This window comes from Saccopteryx leptura, chromosome 2 (genome assembly GCF_036850995.1).
Source record: "Saccopteryx leptura isolate mSacLep1 chromosome 2, mSacLep1_pri_phased_curated, whole genome shotgun sequence".
Lineage (NCBI taxonomy): Eukaryota > Metazoa > Chordata > Mammalia > Chiroptera > Emballonuridae > Saccopteryx > Saccopteryx leptura.
Genome location: NC_089504.1, coordinates 2,609,084 through 2,628,317, shown reverse-complemented (window position 1 = coordinate 2,628,317; position 19,234 = coordinate 2,609,084). Strand labels below are relative to the sequence as shown.

The 19,234-nt window shown below is 64.0% G+C and overlaps 1 protein-coding gene across 3 annotated transcripts in view; it reads left to right on the top strand.

Moving 5' to 3' along the window:
* Positions 1–19,234, top strand: part of COL5A1 (collagen type V alpha 1 chain) — a 171,986-nt gene that overhangs the window by 48,289 nt on the left and 104,463 nt on the right. For 2 of the 3 annotated variants that reach the window (XM_066366729.1, XM_066366728.1), the window contains exons 5-9: positions 12,099–12,230; positions 13,757–13,894; positions 15,941–16,180; positions 17,132–17,299; positions 17,516–17,572. In XM_066366729.1, coding sequence (XP_066222826.1) covers positions 12,099–12,230; positions 13,757–13,894; positions 15,941–16,180; positions 17,132–17,299; positions 17,516–17,572 — 735 coding nt within the window. The remainder of the gene's footprint in view (positions 1–12,098; positions 12,231–13,756; positions 13,895–15,940; positions 16,181–17,131; positions 17,300–17,515; positions 17,573–19,234) is intronic. The other variant, XM_066366730.1, reaches the window with a different exon arrangement.

The following is a 19,234-nucleotide window of genomic DNA, read 5'->3' as shown; positions in this document are numbered from 1 at the left end:
CAGTCCTGGGTGCGAGTACACGCCTCCCGGGTACCGTGACCGTGACGTTCGGGGTACTCACCAGCTGGAGGAGATGCTCCTGTGGGCGGGACGGAGCGTGCTCTGCCGGACTCCACTGGGGCCGCGTGCATCCGTGTCCGCCAGTCCATTCGCAGGCGGTGTCTGCCGACCCGCACGCCTCTGTCAGGGGAACCGCAGACGAGCTCTGGTGCCCTTTCCCTCCCCTGGAAGGTGGCGGGAGGGGCCCGAGGGGCTGGTGGCCGGTTCTGCGTCCAGTCAGTGGCATGTCCAGACACGAGGCAGATGCCACGTGGAGACGGTGGCCGGAGGGTCCACTGGGTGTTGGGGGGCTGGCTCTGTGGGTTCTGCTCAGTGGCCGGAGGGTCTGCTGGGTGTTGGGGGGGCTGGCTCTGTGGGTCCTGCTCAGTGGCCGGAGGGTCTGCTGGGTGTTGGGGGGGCTGGCTCTGTGGGTCCTGCTCAGTGGCTGGAGGGTCTGCTGGGTGGGGGGCTGGCTCTGTGGGTCCTGCTCAGTGGCCGGAGGGTCCGCTGGGTGTTGGGGGGGCTCTGTGGGTCCTGCTCAGTGGGTGGAGGGTCCACTGGGTGTTGGGGGGGCTGGCTCTGTGGGTCCTGCTCAGTGGCCGGAGGGTCCACTGGGTGGGGGGGCTGGCTCTGTGGGTCCTGCTCAGTGGCTGGAGGGTCTGCTGGGTGTTGGGGGGCTGGCTCTGTGGGTCCTGCTCAGTGGCCGGAGGGTCCACTGGGTGTTGGGGGGCTGGCTCTGTGGGTCCTGCTCAGTGGCCGGAGGGTCCGCTGGGTGGGGGGGCTGGCTCTGTGGGTCCTGCTCAGTGGCTGGAGGGTCCACTGGGTGTTGGGGGGCTGGCTCTGTGGGTCCTGCTCAGTGGCCGGAGGGTCCGCTGGGTGGGGGCGGCTGGCTCTGTGGGTCCTGCTCAGTGGCCGGAGGGTCCGCTGGGTGGGGGGGCTGGCTCTGTGGGTCCTGCTCAGTGGCCGGAGGGTCCGCTGGGTGGGGGGGCTGGCTCTGTGGGTTCTGCTCAGTGGCTGGAGGGTCCACTGGGTGTTGGGGGGGCTCTGTGGGTTCTGCTCAGTGGCCGGAGGATCTGCTGGGTGTTTGGGGGGGCTGGCTCTGTGGGTCCTGCTCAGTGGCTGGAGGGTCCACTGGGTGTTGGGGGGCTGGCTCTGTGGGTTCTGCTCAGTGTCTCTGGTCCCCCCCCCACACTTGTGACGGTGTCTGTGGACAAGGTGCCCTCTGCATCCATGGGTTTATTTTCCAGTTGATGCTGCCACATCAGGCCACCAGGGGGTCCTCAGCTGGACACTTTAGGGTGGGGGGGGGCACGAGTGAGTCCAGGTCAGAGGAGGCCAGCTTCTTGGGGCTGTGTGACAAATGCCTACAATTTGATGACGACTTCAAAAGATAGAAATTAATTCTCTCCCCATCTGGAGGCCAGAAGTCCTGCCTCCCCCAGCCCCTGGGGGCCCCTGGTACCCGCTGCGGTGGCTGCATCACCCCAGTCTCTGCTCCGTCTCCACACGGCCCCTCCTCTGACCCTGTGTCTCTGCTCAGTGTCTCCTCAGGACACTTACGGACGTGTGGGCCCACCCTGATCCAGGGGGTCTCATCCTAAGACCCCTGTGCGAATGACACCTGCAGATACCCCCTTTTCCAAATAAGGCTGCATTCCCAGGTCCTGGGGGGGGCCTGGGTCAGTCTTTTGGGGGTTCTTCTCCGAGCCACTCACTCTCTGGCCGGCACCAAGGGGGCCCTAGGAATTCCCATGGAAAATGTGCGGTGAATTAAAAGCAGGTCTCTGGACATATTTGTCCGGTTTCACTTGGAGGCTTTTCTGGGCTGCGAGCTGGGTCACCACGGAGGCAGGAGGGTGAGCCCCCCGCCACCCCCTTCTCCTCCCTCCCAACCCCGGGCTGGTGGGGGTGGTCAGGCAGCCTTATGTGCGACTCCTGGCTCGGACGAGCAGCTGACCGGCCAGCAGGCACGATGCGCGGAGAGTTTGAGGTGTGTTTTTGTTCCCGGTCCTGGTCCGGGGAAGGCGGGGCTGCGGGTGAGCGTGGGCCTGGAGTCCTGCCTGGTGCAGGTGGCGGGCAGCCTGTAGGCTTCAGGCCAGTGACCAGCTGGGCATCGGGGAGGGTGTGGCTGCGCAGCAGAGGCAGGTGGGAGCCGGGTGACACAGGGACACGGCATGGTCTCGTGTTCATGTTTGTGCCAAGAGGCCTTTGTCTGGACTCGTGCCTCAGGTGGTCAGGGGTTTCCAGGGGTTTCCAGGGGTTGGCGTTGTGGCGCGGTTGTGCCCCTCTGCTGGCGTGGGTCATGCTGGGTGCCCGTGATTGGTGTTGAGCCCAGCAGCTCTGGTAGGCTGTCTCCCCAGGGGGCCTGGCGCAGAGGGGCCCAGAAGCACCCTCCAGAGTCAAGCAGGCCCGCACCTCGTGTGGCCTGGCCCGGGAGGACTTCAGCTCTGTCCCCTTTGGAAACTGGAGCCACAGGGCCCGGGCTCTGGCCCAGACAGGCTGGCGGATGCTGCGAGCCCAGCCCCGTGGAATGACGTCACACCTCGTACAGTGGACTTCTCGGTCCGTGGGTCCCTGGGGAGGGTTGGTGCCGGGGCCCCCGGAGGGGAAAGGGAATGGCTCTGTGTGGTGACCCGGAATGCCGCTGGGGGCTCCAGAGTGCGGGTGCAGACGCAGGGACGGCGGGTCACGTGAGGAGGGACGGAGGGAGGACGGCTTCCCTGGGATAGCCCGTAGCTTCTGGACGCTGACCCCAGTGTGGGGGGGCAGCGGTCGAGGGGAACCCCCCCACCGGAGCCTGGGGGCAGCAGTGCGGGCAGCTGGAGGGTCAGGAGGTCCCACCACACGGGGGAGCTTCTTGTGCATGGCCAGCCATCGAGGGGGCGGTGGGGGGCTGCAGCGGGGTCCTGGGCTTGGGCAAGCCTGGGCCTCTGTTTCCTCGTCCAGAAAATGGGGCTGCTAAGCTTTGTGGTGAGGACCACGGGAGAGGATGTCCGACAAAGCCCTCGGCAAGGGTCCGTGCTTGGCCGTCGTCCTGGGGCCTCTGGCCGGGGACACCCAGGTTGCCGTGAGTTCTCACGCTCTCCTGACCACACCTGGGAGGGACGTTGGCTGCTGTTCGAGTTATAATGATAATGATTACTGTTACCTCTGCCTCGTAGACGGGGATACCGGAGGGGTCCACGTGCTCCGCCGGGGGTGGGGGAGCTGGGATCCGGTCTCAGGTGCCCTGAGCTGGCTCACGGGCTGCCGTTGTGACTGTGCGGTGTGATGAGGCCCCTCCGAGGGGACTGGGCACACAGGGACAGGGCCAGCTGCTGGCCTTCCGTGTCCCGGGCCTGGGTGCAGACGGCCCCAGAAGCCCTTGGGTGAACTTGGGAGAAAGCCTCCCACACTGGCGTGCGCCCCCGCCCTGCACACGTGACCGGGGGCTGGAGGGTGGCCCGGCTGAGTCATGGGGCGCGTTGCCTGGCAGCCTCGCTGGTCTTGCTCTGAGTCTCGGTCTGAGAACATGGAAAAATCCGTCGTAGATTCAGGTTTCTGCCCACGCTGTCCTGGATTTGCGGGGAAGCTCCCGGCCCTGGGAATGCCGGGCGTGTGCAGACGCTGCGTCCCACCAAGCCCAGGCGCCGGCCGTGGTGGGCTCAGAGAACCCGAGGCCACGCCCACCATGGGGTCGGGGACGTGCTGTGCGAACCCCTCTGGTGGCTGTGGGTTTCAGAAAGACCCCGAGTCAGGTCTGCCTGGCACAGGAGATGCCACGTCACTCTCTTGGTTGACAGGATGAAGACTTGGAATGGTCTTTTGGACTGGGGGCACGTTCTAGTCTAGAGCTAAGGACATGGAATTCGATCAGGGTGAATGTGAGTTTCTGCCTGTGGCTCAAAACAGTCAATCGTGCAAGAGCCAGATGAGATGAGGTGAAGCATTTCCCACGGAAAGGACGCAGGGGCCTGCGGGTGTCCAGCCCACTCGTGGCCGTGGATGTCACGGAAAGGACGCAGTGGCCTGCGGGTGTCCAGCCCACTCGTGGCCGTGGATGTCACGGAAAGGACGCAGTGGCCTGCGGGTGTCCAGCCCACTCGCGGCCGTGGATGTCACAGAAAGGACGCAGTGGCCTGCGGGTGTCCAGCCCACTCGCGGCCGTGGATGTCACAGAAAGGACGCAGTGGCCTGTGGGTGTCCAGCCCACTCGCGGCCGTGGATGTCACAGAAAGGACGCAGTGGCCTGTGGGTGTCCAGCCCACTCGCGGCCGTGGATGTCACAGAAAGGACGCAGTGGCCTGTGGGTGTCCAGCCCACTCGCAGCTGTGGACGTCACAGAAAGGACGCAGTGGCCTGTGGGTGTCCAGCCCACTCGCGGCCGTGGATGTCACAGAAAGGACGCAGTGGCCTGTGGGTGTCCAGCCCACTCGCGGCCGTGGATGTCACAGAAAGGACGCAGTGGCCTGTGGGTGTCCAGCCCACTCGTGGCCGTGGACGTCACAGAAAGGACGCAGTGGCCTGTGGGTGTCCAGCCCACTCGCGGCGTGGATGTCATGTTGTAGTGCAGTGGCCTGCGGGTATCCAGCCCACTCGCGGCCGTGGACGTCACGGAAAGGACACAGGGCCTGTGGGTGTCCAGCCCACTCGCGGCCGTGGATGTCATGTTGTAGTGCAGTGGCCTGTGGGTGTCCAGCCCACTCGAGGCCTTGGATGTCATGTTGTAGTGCAGTGGCCTGTGGGTGTCCAGCCCACTCGAGGCCGTGGATGTCATGTTGTAGTGCAGTGGCCTGTGGGTGTCCAGCCCACTCGCGGCCGTGGATGTCATGTTGTAGTGCAGTGGCGTGTTCAGGACAGAGAGCAGATGGCCGAGGGTCTGGACTGGGCCCGTCCAAAGCTGAGTGACAGACCTGGAGTCTGAGCTTTGGACGGGGAAGACAGGGTGGAGAGGGCGTTGGTGCCCGAGGCTGGAGAGTCTTGTCCAGGGGGACAGGGTGAAGCGGTAGCAGCGTGAGCACAATGGATGGAACGTTCATGGGTCTGAACGTGGAGCCTCCACCTCCCCACCAGGGCCCTGCTGAGGCCACCCTGTCCAGGACGCCTTCCTAGACCTCCCTAGGCACGGGTCACTCGGGCACTTGGCTGCCTCTGGAGGAAGCACACAGAAATTGACAGCTGAGGTCAGGAGCACAGATTCACTCGTTGTTGAGTTCGTAAGGCTTATCGCAGACGTGCTACAGGTGCTGGTTCAGTGAGTGAAGGAGCAGTGAGAGCCGACTGCCTGCATGTGGGAGAAGCTGTGAGCCTCTGCCAGGGATTGGGGGCTGGTGGTGATGGTGGTGATGGTGGTGATGGTGGTGCTGGTGATGGTGCTGATGATGGTGGTGATGGTGATGATGGTGGTGATGATGGTGATGATGGTGATGATGGTGATAGTGGTGATGGTGGTGATGGTGGTGATGTTGGTGATGGTGGTGGTGGTGATGGTGGTGATGGTGGTGATGGTGGTGATGATGGTGATGGTGGTGATGATGGTGGTGATGATGGTGGTGGTAGTGGTGATGATGGTGATGATGATGGTGATGTTGGAGGTGATGGTGGTGGTGATGGTTGTTGTTTGTGGTGGTGTGTTTCCCTATGTTTCATGGTCAACCCAGTCCCCATGGGCCTACTGCTCTGAAAGTCTGGAGGGGAGAAGGGTGGGATAGCTTCACTCTTGTGCTGCTCAGGCAACAAGTGTGGGCCTCTGTGTCTGTGGCTGGGCTGGTCATCTACATGTCCAGGGATGCACAGTGGACAGGGAAGGGACTGAGACCCATGCTCTTTGTAAAGTCAAGTCTGGGGGGCTTTTGAGGCACTGGCTCTGCTGCCCTGTGCTTGGTCTGAGGACGGCGTGTCCTCTCTCGTTTTGCTAAGCTGACCCTTTATCACTGCAGCCAGCTGCAGGGTCCAGTGAGACTGGGACTTGGCCATGCACGGCCCTGGCCCTGTGCCCTGGCCCCCCGTGGAAACTCAGGTGTGGCATTTTGTAGCCTGCACCAGCGCAGGTGTGAGTAGCGGGGCCCCAGACTCCCCGGGGCAGCGACCGGCTGGTGGAGCAGGTGAGAATTGCATGGGGGCCCACACAGCCGTGTAGTGAGCGAGTCACGGGGGGTGGCAGGAAGTAGTTTCTGACCACGTGGAGGTATTTTTTCAACACTCACGCCAGTGGTGTCCAGCTCACTCTCAGACTCCGCGGGCTCTCCAAAAATCATGGAAAAAATGACCTCGCCCTCCCCTGTGGAGCCTCTGCTCTTCCATCGTGTGACTCATGGGTGGAAAACATCACAGCCAGATTTTAGATGTGATGAGTTCGGGCCACCGGAGCCTGACCAGGGGAATCGGGTGGCCTGCTACGTGTGAAGCTGTCTCCCAGAACGTCAGGAACTGGCGGCTCAGGGAAGGGCCCGCCCCCGCCCCCGCCCTCGCTCTCGCTGGGCCCCGGCCCCGCCCTCCCCGGCTCCACCCTCCCCGGCCCCGCCCTCCCCGGCTCCGCCCTCCCCGGCCCCGCCCACCCCGGCCCCTGCGTTCCAGTCACGTCTGTCACGGCCGCCAGGCTCCCCGGGAGGACGCCTTCCCGGGCGGAGGATGCGGTCTGTGCCTGCGGCCCCGGGGGCCGCACACGCGTGTGCTGATTCCCGGGGACACGCGGTCCTGCTCCAGCTCCGGCTGGCAGAGGCGGGCGGGGCTCACCCTCCCAGCCGCCCCGCCCTGCGTGGTCCCCTTAGGAGACAGACCGGGAAAGCCTGGCCCAGTGCTCCTCTGGGAATGCTCCCGAGTGCCACGTGGTTGGCATGGAAACCCAGGTGTGCTTGCTTCCAGAGCCCCCACGCTCGCCTCTGCCTGCCGCCTGGGAGCTGAGCCGCCCGCTGGGCACGCTGACCGGACCGTGCAGGCCCGTGGCCATAGCTCGCTGGCGGCAAGAGCATGGGGCTCTCCTGATTTTGCTCCGTGGACGGCACGCTTGCCGACCACCTCTCCTGCCACCTCCAAGAGGAAGCCTCTGTCTTCTCAAATTATCTGTGTGATTTTCCCTGTGCAAGTGGGAAGGACTCCAGCTAAAATTAGGCTATAAAGTCACAGGAAAAGCCGAGCGCGGGGGGTGGGGTGGGGAGGCCTGCAGGGCCGGGCGGCCGCGGCGTGGGGCTGGCTTCCCCCGGGGACTCGGGTTTTGTTGAGAAGAGGAACGCAGATTTAAATGTCACAGAAGAGGGGACAGCGCCGACACGCCGGGCTGGGAGGCGCCGGCAGGACAGCCCTCCTAATTTGGTCCAGCTGGATGTGTTCTGTCCTCTGTCCCCCCCCCCCCCCCCCCCAGTCCCCAAGGTCGCAAAGCTCTCCGACAGCAGCTCAGTAATTTCCTCCGCTCGTAGCAGAAGTGCGAGCTGGGTAAAATCTCATTACCGGAAAAGACAGAACTGATTTCCTCAGCAAAATTTCTCCCGGCTCAGGGAGGACCAAGGACAACGGGCGTCCTGCTGAGTTTCAGCAGCCGGGGGCCTCTCGGGCCGCCCAGGGTCGGCGGCAGGAGGACGGACCGCCTACGGCTGTCCTGGGCCTGGGGGCTGGGCAGCAGAGTGGCCGTCCTGGTACCGGGCACGGTGGCAGAAGGGCCTAGGGGCAGTGGTCGGCAAACTCAGTCAACGGAGCCAAATATCAACAGGACAACGATTGAGATTTCTTATGAGAGCCACATTTTTTAAACTTAAACTATATAGCAGGGGTCCCCAAGCTTTTTACACAGGGGGCAAGTTCACTGTCCCTCAGACCGTTGGAGGGCCGGACTATAAAAAAAACTATGAACAAATTCCTATGCACACTGCACATATCTTATTTTAAAGTAAAAAAAACAAAACGGGAACAAATACAATATTTAAAATAAAAAACAAGTAAATTTAAATCAAGAAACTGACCAGTATTTCAATGGGAACTATGGGCCTGCTTTTGGCTAATGAGATGGTCAATGTGCTCCTTTCATTGACCACCAATGAAAGAGGTGCCCCTTCCGGAAGTGCAGCGGGGGCCGGATAAATGGCCTCAGGGGGCCGCATGTGGCCCACGGGCCGTAGTTTGGGGACCCCTGCTATATAGGTAGATACATTCCTTATCGAGGTAGCACCCGCACGTGGTAGTTTGTGGAAGAGCCGCACTCAAGGAGCCAAAGAGCCGCATGTGGCTCGCGAGCCGCAGTTTGCCGACCGGGGGCCTAGGGGCTCAGCAGAGCCTTCTGACCCGGCGGGGGCAGGAACAGGCGTGGAAAAGGAGAAAGCTGGTCACTGTCAGGGCGAGGAAGATGCTCAGTGGGCACCTGCTTCTCCAGGCAGGTGATTCGGATTACCACGGGCAAGCGGTGTGGGCCACTGGGCCCGGGGTTGGCGTGAGAGCTGAACTGAGTGGCAGCAGGCTTGGCCCGGGGGTCAGAGGAGGTGGGGTCCGGTGCGGCCTGCGTCGCACCCCCAGGGCTGCCGACTGTGCCCCCCTGGACTTGGTTTTGAGGTCCCCAGTGTCTCCCACCAGAAGAGGGGGCTCACTGGACAAGCCTCAGGGTCTGCAGTTGAGAGCTTGGGGTCACATCACGGGAGGCATCGTGGACACGCTCTCGAAGCCATTGTGAGGTTGCGGTGGCTCACTTTATACTTGAGGGGCAGCACGAGGCGGGGGGCGGGGTCTGCCGTACCTGGGGCGATGGCCGGCGTTGGTGGCAGAGCTGGGCCCCGAAGGCTCCTGAGGCTGCGTCTGCAGAGGTGGCATGGCCTTCGGTGTCCCCAACCTGAGGACCACGCCCCGAGTGCGAGGACTGGTGCAGTTAGTCCTGGGTGGACAGCGTCGCTCGGGGCGGGCCGTCTTCTCTGCCAGGTCCCCACGGGGGTTTGGGGGGACAGGGGAGGCCGGGGTTCCCTTTAGCTGTACAGGGAGACAGTGACTCTCACAGACTGCGTCCTGTCCGGGGCCACCGGGCTGGCGGAGGGCTGGGATGGACAGTCCGTCTCGCACGGGTCCCTCTCTTCAGGCAGGAATTCTCTGGCTCTGATTTGATGTTCCAGAAGGAGTTCCTCAGGTCTTCCTGGGGATGGAAGGGGGACACTTTTCCAGGGGGCTGCCTGTGGCTTAAAACGTAAGGAGGGAGCTTAGGTGAAGACTGTAAGGGACCCTCGTCGGTCCTGACCAGAGCGTTCTGGGTCCCCAATGCCCGTGCCTCAGTTTCCCCTTTTCCACAGGGGGCTGGGACAAGTGGCCGGATCCTGCCCTCTGAGAGGTGCGTTCACAACAAAACAGACAGGCATGTTTTTCGGTGTCAAAACTCACTCCCAAGATCTGGCGGGGAAAATGATCTTAAACCGGTCGGTACCAGCGTTTTCGGAAGACTGTGGGCACCAGACACGAAGAAGCTTTGGGCTCACAGGATTGCAGTGGCCGGTCCTCGACGGGCCACCCGTTCAGTCTGGTACAGTCTGGGGAGGGAGTGGCAGGGAAGGCGGGGACCAGGTGGCCGAGGGCTGGTCAGCACAAGCCTGGGGCCTGGGGTGAGTCCGAGGGAAGCACATCCTGGGCGTCCACGCCCTGGACCCGGACCCGCCCTGGACCCAGCCTCCTCGCCCGTCCTGGGTGTCCACGCCCTGGACCCAGCCTCCTCGCCCGTCCTGGGTGTCCACGCCCTGGACCCGGCCCCGCCCATCCTGGGTGTCCACGCCCTGGACCCAGCCTCCTCGCCCGTCCTGGGCGTCCGCGCCCTGGACCCGGCCTTACCCGTCCTGGGTGTCCACGCCCTGGACCCGGCCTTGCCCGTCCTGGGTGTCCGCGCCCTGGACCCGGCCCCGCCCGTCCTGGGCGTCCACGCCCTGGACCCCGCCTCACCCGTCGCCGGGTTGCCAGGCTGGTGCCCTGGGATGCGGGGCTGCCCGGACGTCCAGGCCCTTCACCAGCGAGTGGCCTGACCGAGGAGCACACCGAGTGTCAGCGGTCAGTCAGGGCCGTCCCCCATGGTCCCCGGGCCTCCTCTTCCTTCCTGGAACTGCCTTGGCAGAACGTGATTCTAGATGTCAGGCTGCCGGTCGAGAGGAGAAAATATCTTATTTGAGTTGGATGAAATTTGAACTAGAAAGTCGTGTTGCTTAATGAAAACGCGTGGTTTTGATTCACGGTCCCTGTCGTGTGTATGTTCTCTGCCAGAGAGTGTGAACCGTGAGCCAGGAGCCTCTGGCGTCCGGAGTGGGGAGAGCGGGGAGGGGAAGCGGAGAGGGAGAGAGAGAGGGGCAGCGGGCAGCTCTGACAGTCACGGGAGGTGGACAGTGGTGGGGTCTGGGTCAGCTGCTGGGGGCAGAGGGGGGTGGTTGTGGTGGGGGCCCCGGCCGGGTGGCCACAGGCAGCTCGTCTGCGACCCTCTGTCCCAGGGACGGGGGAGACCAGAGGCAGGATGGCAGAGGGAGGTGGTTGTGGTGGGGGCCCCGGCCGGGTGGCCACAGGCAGCTCGTCTGCGACCCCTCTGTCCCAGGGACGGGGGAGACCAGAGGCAGGATGGCAGAGGGAGCTGGTTGTGGTGGGGGCCCCGGCCGGGTGGCCACGGGCAGCTCGTCTGCGACCCTCTGTCCCAGGGACGGGGGAGACCAGAGGCAGGATGGCAGAGGGCCGCGGCGGCTCTGGTCAGTGAACAGGTGCCACTGGCCGAAGGAGGGCTCATCTGTGCGTGGCCAGAGGCAGAGCCACACGTGGGCTGACCTTGGAAGGAGGAACCATAGCCTGGATAGCCGCTGGCGTGGAGACGGGTCAGCCTGCAGAGCCCTGAGCTCCTGGCTCATCACTGGGGGTTTTGAACCCGAGTTGGGTGGGGGCACATATTTGGGACCATGCCTCGGGGATCTGGTGTTAATGGGCCAATTCTGGGATCTGCCATATGAGTGACCCCCCCACTTCACCCCATCTCTGGGCCGGTTTTCCTACAGAGTCTCTGGGAAGCTGGGGAGGGTGACGGATCCCCTCCCCGGAGCTGTGCACATCGCTGGCACGTTGCTTCACACACCCCGGGAGGCCTTCCAGGGGCCCACACTTTGTGACTTTGGGTGGCAGGCCACATCTGGCCCCTTCCTGTGTCTTGCTCTCTGCCTTCCGGCACAGGCCAGGGTCTGGCACCAAGAAGGGCTCACACGCCTTTACCAAGTGGAAGGCAGGGAGCAGGATGCTGCTTCTTGCTGGGGTCTGTGTTTCTGATGTGTGCAGGATGGGCATCACTTGTCCGGGTCAGCGGTACTCCTGGCTCTGCCTGTCAGGAAGGAAACGGGCCTTTTGCTGGCCCACGGCAGAGCCGGGCGCCGGGGAGGAGCTGCCCCAGGCCCCTGGCAGGAAGGGAGCCGTGGGATTTGAGGGGGCATCAGTGAAGCCTGTTGAATGCACAGGCAGGGTCTGCATCTGACCTTGTCCATGGGGCACAGTGGAAGTCTAAGGTGTGAAGGAGTGTGGGTACCACCAGGAGGTGTGGCTCTGGGCAAGGACTGTGTGAGCAGCAGCTAGCGTTTAGTAGATGCTCAGTAATTGCTACTGGGTGGATGGATGGATTGTGGATGGATAGATAGATGATGGATGGATGGATGGTAGATGAATGGATGGATAGATGGTGGATGGATGATGGATGGATGGATGGTGGACGGTGAATGGATGGATTGTGGATGGATATATTGATGGATGGATGGATGGATGGATGGATGATGGATGGATGGTGGACGGTGAATGGATGGATTGTGGATGGATATATTGATGGATGGATGGATGGATGGGTGATGGATAGATGGTGGATAAATGGATGGATGATGGATGGTGGATGGTGGATGGTGCATGGTTGATGGCTGGGTGGGTGGGTTGTTAGGTGGGTTGCAGATGGCTGGGTGGGCAGAACAGCCTGGCCTGAGTGGGTTTTGGAGGCGGGCAGCAGCTCGGGAGCAGAAGGCTGGCTAAGGACAGGCTTCTCTCAGATACCAGGCTGGCGTCCTGGGTCCCCACGTGGGTCCCCGTGTGCCACTCGTTCAAGGGCTGTTGTTCTTTTCCAGGGTGACATCCAGCAGCTGCTGTTCGTCTCAGACCACCGGGCGGCTTACGATTACTGCGAGCACTACAGCCCCGACTGCGACTCTGCCGTCCCCGACACCCCCCAGTCCCAGGACCCCAACCCCGATGAATACGTGAGTCAGCTCCGGCCGGGGTCCTGGTGGGGGCAGCGGGATCAGGCTAGGTGGGTCAGGGCGGAGGGACCGAGAAGCCCTGGGATCTCCGGGCGAGGATATGGGCCGAGTCACGGCGGGTGTCCGTCAAGAGCCCTGTCCTGTAAGCTTCTAACAAGTTTCTAGGTGACAATGGCGAGGTATCTCTCGTACCTGCTGGCTTAGGACCTGGACAGGGTGTCTGTGAGCAGACACCACAGGGGCCCCCGCGGGCGGGATCTCTGGGGTGCTGTCTGGTTCTGGGCAGGTCGGCGGGAGCTGAGGGCCGTCCACTGCAGCGCGATGGACTTCTGACCCCAGCGCAGCAGCGACTGGGAACAGCCTCGTGTTTCAGGAACGTGTCCTGAGCCTTGTCCCCCCGTGCCGTGACCTGCTGTGGTCAGGGTCCGCCCTCCTCACCTCCTGCTCTCACACCAGGAGCGCCCAGTTTAATTACTTTTTGCAGCTCCCCCCTCACTTCCTATGGGGATCCCCCCTTCTCCGCACCCCCCTCGGATCTCACTCCCTTGTCTTTTAAGCAGCATTCAGTGTTTGTTCTTTTTTTTTTTTTTTTTTTCCCCTGTATTTTTCTGAAACTGGAAACGGGGAGAGACAGTCAGACTCCCGCATGCGCCCGACCGGGATCCACCCGGCACGCCCACCAGGGGTCAAAGCTCTGCCCACCAGGGGGAGATGCTCTGCTCCTCCGGGGCGTTGCTCTGTTGCGACCAGAGCCATTCTAGTGCCTAGGGCAGAGGCCAAGGAGCCATCCCCAGCGCCCGGGCCATCTTTGCTCCAGTGGAGCCTTGGCTGCGGGAGGGGAAGAGAGAGACAGAGAGGAAGGAGAGGGGGAGGGGTGGAGAATCAGATGGGCGCTTCTCCTGTGTGCCCTGGCCGGGAATCGAACCCGGGACTTCTGCACGCCAGGCCGACGCTCTACCACTGAGCCAACCGGCCAGGGCCCAGTGTTTGTTCTTAAGTTACCTCCTGGCCACCCTTCTTCGGTGACTGGCCAGAGACAAGGAGAGTTGGGCTCGCGGGGCTCGCGGGGCTGTGGGTGCCCCGCCCAGGCACGCCGTACCCACCCGAGGCCCAGATGGTAATCTCAGCCCAGCTCCTGGCCGGCGCCCCTAGTTCCTGATGTGCAGGTGTCCTGAGGACAAGAGCCTCCTCTTGTCACTGTGAAGTCCTTCTCGGGTGACAGAGGCGTTGCCCGCAGAGCCCGTAGTTTGGCTGGTTGTCCGGCCCTCGGGTTCTAAAGAGTCAGAATGTCTGGACCTCTTAGCAGTTAACTTTCCTCCAAGGGGACCCGGGACTCCTGTTTCCTCTCCCCCCCCCCCCCCGCCACCGGACTCCCGTGGGGCTGGCTCAGTGTCCCAAGTTGTGGGAGGGGCTGGTGCCCGGAGCTGGACCTGGCTAGCTGGTGTCCACGCCTCCCGCAGAGTCTAGCGTGTGCAGGAGAGAGCGGTCAGGTGCCCGCCTTCCTCACCTGCCTGGTTTACTTCCAGTACCCGGAAGGAGAGGGGGAGGGCGAGACCTATTACTACGAGTACCCCTACTACGAGGACACGGACGACCCCAGCAAGGAGCCCGCCCCGACCAAGAAGCCTGTGGAAGCCGCCAAAGAGACCACGGAGGTGGCCGAGGTCTGGGCGGCGCGGGCGGCTGGTCCCTGGAGGCTGTGGTGGGGGGGGCGCTGTGGAGAGCGTGACTGTGGGGGGGGGGCGCTGTGGAGAGCGTGACTGCGGGAGGGGCGCTGTGGAGAGCGTGACTGCGGGGGGGGGGGGCGCGCTGTGGAGAGCGTGACTGCGGGAGGGGCGCTGTGGAGAGCGTGACTGCGGGGGGGGGCGCTGTGGAGAGCGTGACTGGGGGGGGGGGCGCTGTGGAGAGCGTGACTGCGGGGGGGGCGCTGTGGAGAGCGTGACTGCGGGGGGGGCGCTGTGGAGAGCGTGACTGTGGGGGGGGGCGCTGTGGAGAGCGTGACTGCGGGGGGGGGGCGCTGTGGAGAGCGTGACTGCGGGGGGGGCGCGGTGGAGAGCGTGACTGCGGGGGGGGGCGCTGTGGAGAGCGTGACTGCGGGGGGGGGCGCTGTGGAGAGCGTGACTGGGGGGGGGCGCTGTGGAGAGCGTGACTGCGGGGGGGGGCGCTGTGGAGAGCGTGACTGCGGGGGGGGGCGCTGTGGAGAGCGTGACTGCGGGGGGGGGCGCTGTGGAGAGCGTGACTGCGGGGGGGGGGCGCTGTGGAGAGCGTGACTGCGGGGGGGGGCGCTGTGGAGAGCGTGACTGCGGGGGGGGGCGCTGTGGAGAGCGTGACTGCGGGGGGGGCTGTGGAGAGCGTGACTGCGGGGGGGGGGGCTGTGGAGAGCGTGACTGCGGGGGGGGCGCTGTGGAGAGCGTGACTGCGGGGGGGGCGCTGTGGAGAGCGTGACTGCGGGGGGGGCGCTGTGGAGACCGTGACTGGGGGGGGGGGGCTGTGGAGAGCGTGACTGCGGGCCACCTGGGCGGTGGCGGAGGCTCGGCAGGGAATCCAGAGACGTGTGATTGGTCCTCGTAGGCTGTCCATGGTGACATGTGACGCGGGGTGGGTGGAGTCAGCAGGAAGAGGCACAGGCTCTTCCCGGAGGGCGGCGAGGAGACCAGGCTCGTCCTGCTCTGTCTGGAACGCTCCTTGTTTTAAAAAAAGTTTTTGTTTTTTTTAAAATTTTTTATTTATTTATTTATTCATTTTATTTATTTTTTATTTTTTTATTTTTTATTTTTCATTTTTCTGAAGCTGGAAACAGGGAGAGACAGTCAGACAGACTCCCGCATGCGCCCGACTGGGATCCACCCGGCACGCCCACCAGGGGCTACGCTCTGCCCACCAGGGGGCGATGCTCTGCCCCTCCGGGGCGTCGCTCTGCCGCAATTAGAGCCATTCTAGCGCCTGAGACAGAGGCCACAGAGCCATCCCCAGCGCCCGGGCCAACTTTGCTCCAATGGAGCCTTGGCTGCGGGAGGGGAAGAGAGAGACAGGGAGGAAAGCACGGCGGAGGGGTGGAGAAGCAAATGGGCGCTTCTCCTGTGTGCCCTGGCCGGGAATCGAACCCGGGTCCCCCGCACGCTAGGCCGACGCTCTACCGCTGAGCCAACCGGCCAGGGCCTAAAAAAAGTTTTTGAGATACAGTTCACGCTTCTCGAGTGCATCCTGTGTTTCCCCATGTATAATACACACCCTAATTATGGGGGCCCGAAACTTGAAAAAAAAAAAAAAGTATTATGTAATTGTTACGGAGCTCATCATAAAATTCATACAACTTCGCTGTCAAAACTCCCATCCGTGAGCTTGTCCTCGTCTGTGTCTGATGACGAATCACTGTCCTCATAGATGGCCTCGTCCTCAGTTCCATCGGTGGCATCTGAAATGCCACAACCGCTATATGAGACGCACCCAGTTTTTAGACCCCAAATTTTTTGAAAAAAGGGTGCATCTTATACCTGGTAAGTCGGGTTCCATTCATAGCAGCCGGCTGGGCCGGGCCGGGCCGGGCTGCCTCCTCCCCAAGGGGACCCAGGTGGTCCCCTGCACCCCGCGTCCACGGGGCTCTTGCTTGGCTGAGAGGACCGTGCTTTGCAGCAGAGGAAGCAAACCCAGGACCTGGGCCCCTGGTGCCGCCGTGTCCCCAGCCCCGCCTCTCTCTGTCCGGCTCCCAGGAGCTGACCCCGCCCCCCACGGTGGCCCCCGTGGCCCCCGACACCAGCAACGGGGCCGGGAAGGAGGAAGACCCTGGCATCGGGGACTACGACTACGTGCCCAGCGAGGACTACTACACGCCGCCCCCTTACGAGGACCTCAGCTACGTCGAGGGCGTCGAGGACCCCGACCAGCTCCCGGACCTCGGCGCAGGGGCCGCGGTTCCCACCAGCACCGCCGGCACTTCCAACGCCTCCAACGTAACTGCTTTCCTTCTGGGTGGGCTCGGTCGGGCGTGGGGGGGGACGACAGAAGGGTCAGGGCCCCTGGGCTGTCCTTCTCCATCCTCTGCCTCTCCCCTGGGGAGTCCCCGGGATGCCAGGCAGGCGTGGAATCACCGACCCGCTCGGTGGGTCTCGGTGTCTTTACTTGATTACCTGCCAAGTGGGTGGAGTCAGCCCCGCCCACAGGTGTCCAGGTTCAGGTGGGGATGGGTGAGGACACGAGCTTGCAGACCGGGTCCCCTGTCTGTGGCCGGGGGAGGGGTCAGGCTGGACAGGTGCTCCAGCCGGGACCTGGGGGCCAGACGGGCGGCGGGTACTTTTGGGCACGGCGTGGGGGCTTTCCCAGCCGCTGGACCTGGCCCGCGGTCTCTGCCAGGGACCCTGGAGAGCGACGGCCCCCTCTCGGGACCCTGGTGTTCTCGCTTATAGCACGGCACCAACCCCGGGGCGGCTACCAGGTTGTCAGATTCGGGAGGAATTCGGCACCGTGCCTGGCGCACAGCAAAAGCTTAGAAGTAGCTGAATTCTCCACGGCCACAGAGAGACAGGGTCCAAACCCCTCTGCCGGCGGGCCTGGGAGTAGGGGCCTGTTTTCCCCAGACCCTGAGGCCCCTGGGGGAGCCCCCACAGCTCCAGCTCCCCCCAGGCACAGCCCTAGAGAGTCCTGGGGTGTCGGCAGGGCTGGAGGTGGGGGCACGTTGGGGGACAGTGTCCCGTGCGGAGACTGAGGAGATGTGTGGCGAGACCACCAGGGACCCCAGGAGCCCACCCGACAGGCTAGACCCCAGGCTCCCGGGAGGTCACCGTCCCTGGAGTCCTGAGGTTGAGGGCCCTGGAGCTCAGCAGGGAGGGACGCATCTGTCCATCTGTCCAGGGGCCTGGCGTCCTCTGTCCCCTGGGTGACCCTGCGGCCCCTCTCGCCCTCAGCCGGCCCTGCCTCCCGGGGAAGGGAAGGATGACCTGGAGGGGGAGTTCACCGAGGAAACCATCAAGAACCTGGACGAGAACTACTACGACCCTTACTACGACCCCACCGTCTCCCCGTCCGAGGTCGGGCCTGGCATGCCCGCCAACCAGGACACCATCTTCGAAGGGGTGAGGGGCTGTGAGGCACGGGGGTGGTGGGGCTCCTTCCGGGGCGGGGGGGGCCCCAGGTGGAGGCCCTGAAGGCCCCCCGGGGCGGCAGCCTCGCCCGCCGGGCTCTCGCTGGCCTGGGGCGGCCGGCTGCGAGTGGACCTGCTTTGTCAACGTGACCACAGGTGGGCTGTCCCCGCTCTCATCCTCTCTCCCCGTCTGTGTTTCCTCCGCCAGATCGAAGGACCACGGGGTGAGAAAGGTCAGAAGGGAGAGCCCGCCATCATCGAGCCGGTAGGGACGTTTTCTTATTGTCCTCTCTGGGAAACGGGTGGGTGGGTCACAGCACAGGGGACGTGAACGAGCCCGTGGCACCCCTGCGTCCCTAGGCCCTGGGCCACTGCAGGGCGTCCCGTGACCCTGGGGACTCCACAATGCAGCTTATTTCCAGGACTCAGGTGGATGAGTGCACAGATGTCAGGGGTGGTGGCCGCGTGGGTCTCGAGTTGTCAGGACCCCGTGTCCTCTCTACTGGAGACCTGGACGTTTCGCTCTGGGTCAGTTGATCCCAAGACAGTCAGGGGTCCTGAGAAGGAGGTGGAGCCTGGGCTGGGCCCCGAGTTGCCACAGATCCCGGGGTCAGGAGCGGGGACGGTCCACCACAGTCCCTGTCCCTGGGGCCCGTGGTGCGCCCGGTGGAGCGAGTTTGCTGAATCTGCTTGTGAAACGTGTTGGGGGAACTGGATGAATCCACGGTGTCCTGAAACCCCAGTGGGGTAAAACTGGGTCGTGCCAGATGACGGGATCACGGGTGGTTTAGACGAAAGGGACACCCCGTAGCATCTCCCCGTGTGGGGCCACGGGAGGGGAGGAGGTCCTGGTGCCCCTCGTGGGGCGGGGGGTGTGGGCGGGGCCCCTGCGCTGCCCTGGGCTGTCCTCCGGCTTCGGGGAGCTGTGCCTGGCGGGTGGCACCAGGGTGCACGCTGTGGCCACGGCCCTGAGCTCCCGCCCCGCCTCCCACTGTCCCCACCCCTGTGGCAAGGCGCCCCAGATCAGAGGGGTGGGTGGGTCCCCTGCGCTGCCTGTGGCGGGCATGGCGGGTGGGCCGGGAGGAGCAGGGAGTGGCCGGTGGCTGGTGGCTGGGGCCCACCCTGCCACGTCCTCTGAGTGCTGAAGGGAGGAGGCCGTGTCCGGCAGCAAGTCTGGTCACGAGGCTGGGGCTGGGCGGTGCCTGCCGCTGCCAGGACCCGGTCCTGGAGGCTGAGCACAGAGTGTGACATCGGGGCCCCCAGGGCCCGTCTGACCGTGGGCTCCTGGGACGGAGAATCCCAGTGGCCTCCGTCCTCCTGGGGACTGGAAGGTTCTTTCAGAACCTGGACTGATGGCCTGTGGCACCCGGGGAGACGGGGAGACGGGAGCCCGTGGCCCGGGGAGACGGACGTGTCCCCTCGTGGGGGGGACTCCCAGCAGCAGAGGCTCAGCAGGGCTGTCCCCCTCGGCCTGTCCCCGGCCGGCGAGCCTCTGAGGACGCGAAGGCCGTCTGTGCAGCTCAGCGCTCCCCCCTCAGGCCCGGAACAGGGACCGCCGCTCCCACTGGGCCGTGGCCACTGGACACATGTCCTTTTCTCGGGCTGAGACATCCTCTTTCTGGAGCTCTCTGGGGGTCCAAGGAAGACAGGACGTTTCTGGCAGTGGAGGGTGGGGCAAGGGGCAGCGGCGTCCAGGGGCCACCACGGCCAGGGTGACCCCTCACTCAGCCGCGTGAGACCTCCTGATGCCGAGTGTGGACGGCCCACGGGGGATGGAGGGGTGTGGCCCAGCCCAGCCTCGGGGGTCGTTCCAGAAGAACGGGGTGCCGGGAACCACCCCACTGCCGTCCCTCCGTGGTCCGAGCTCTGCTTGTCCCCCTGGGGTGCAGGGCCCAACAGTGACGTCTCTCTAGATGGGCTTGGTCCC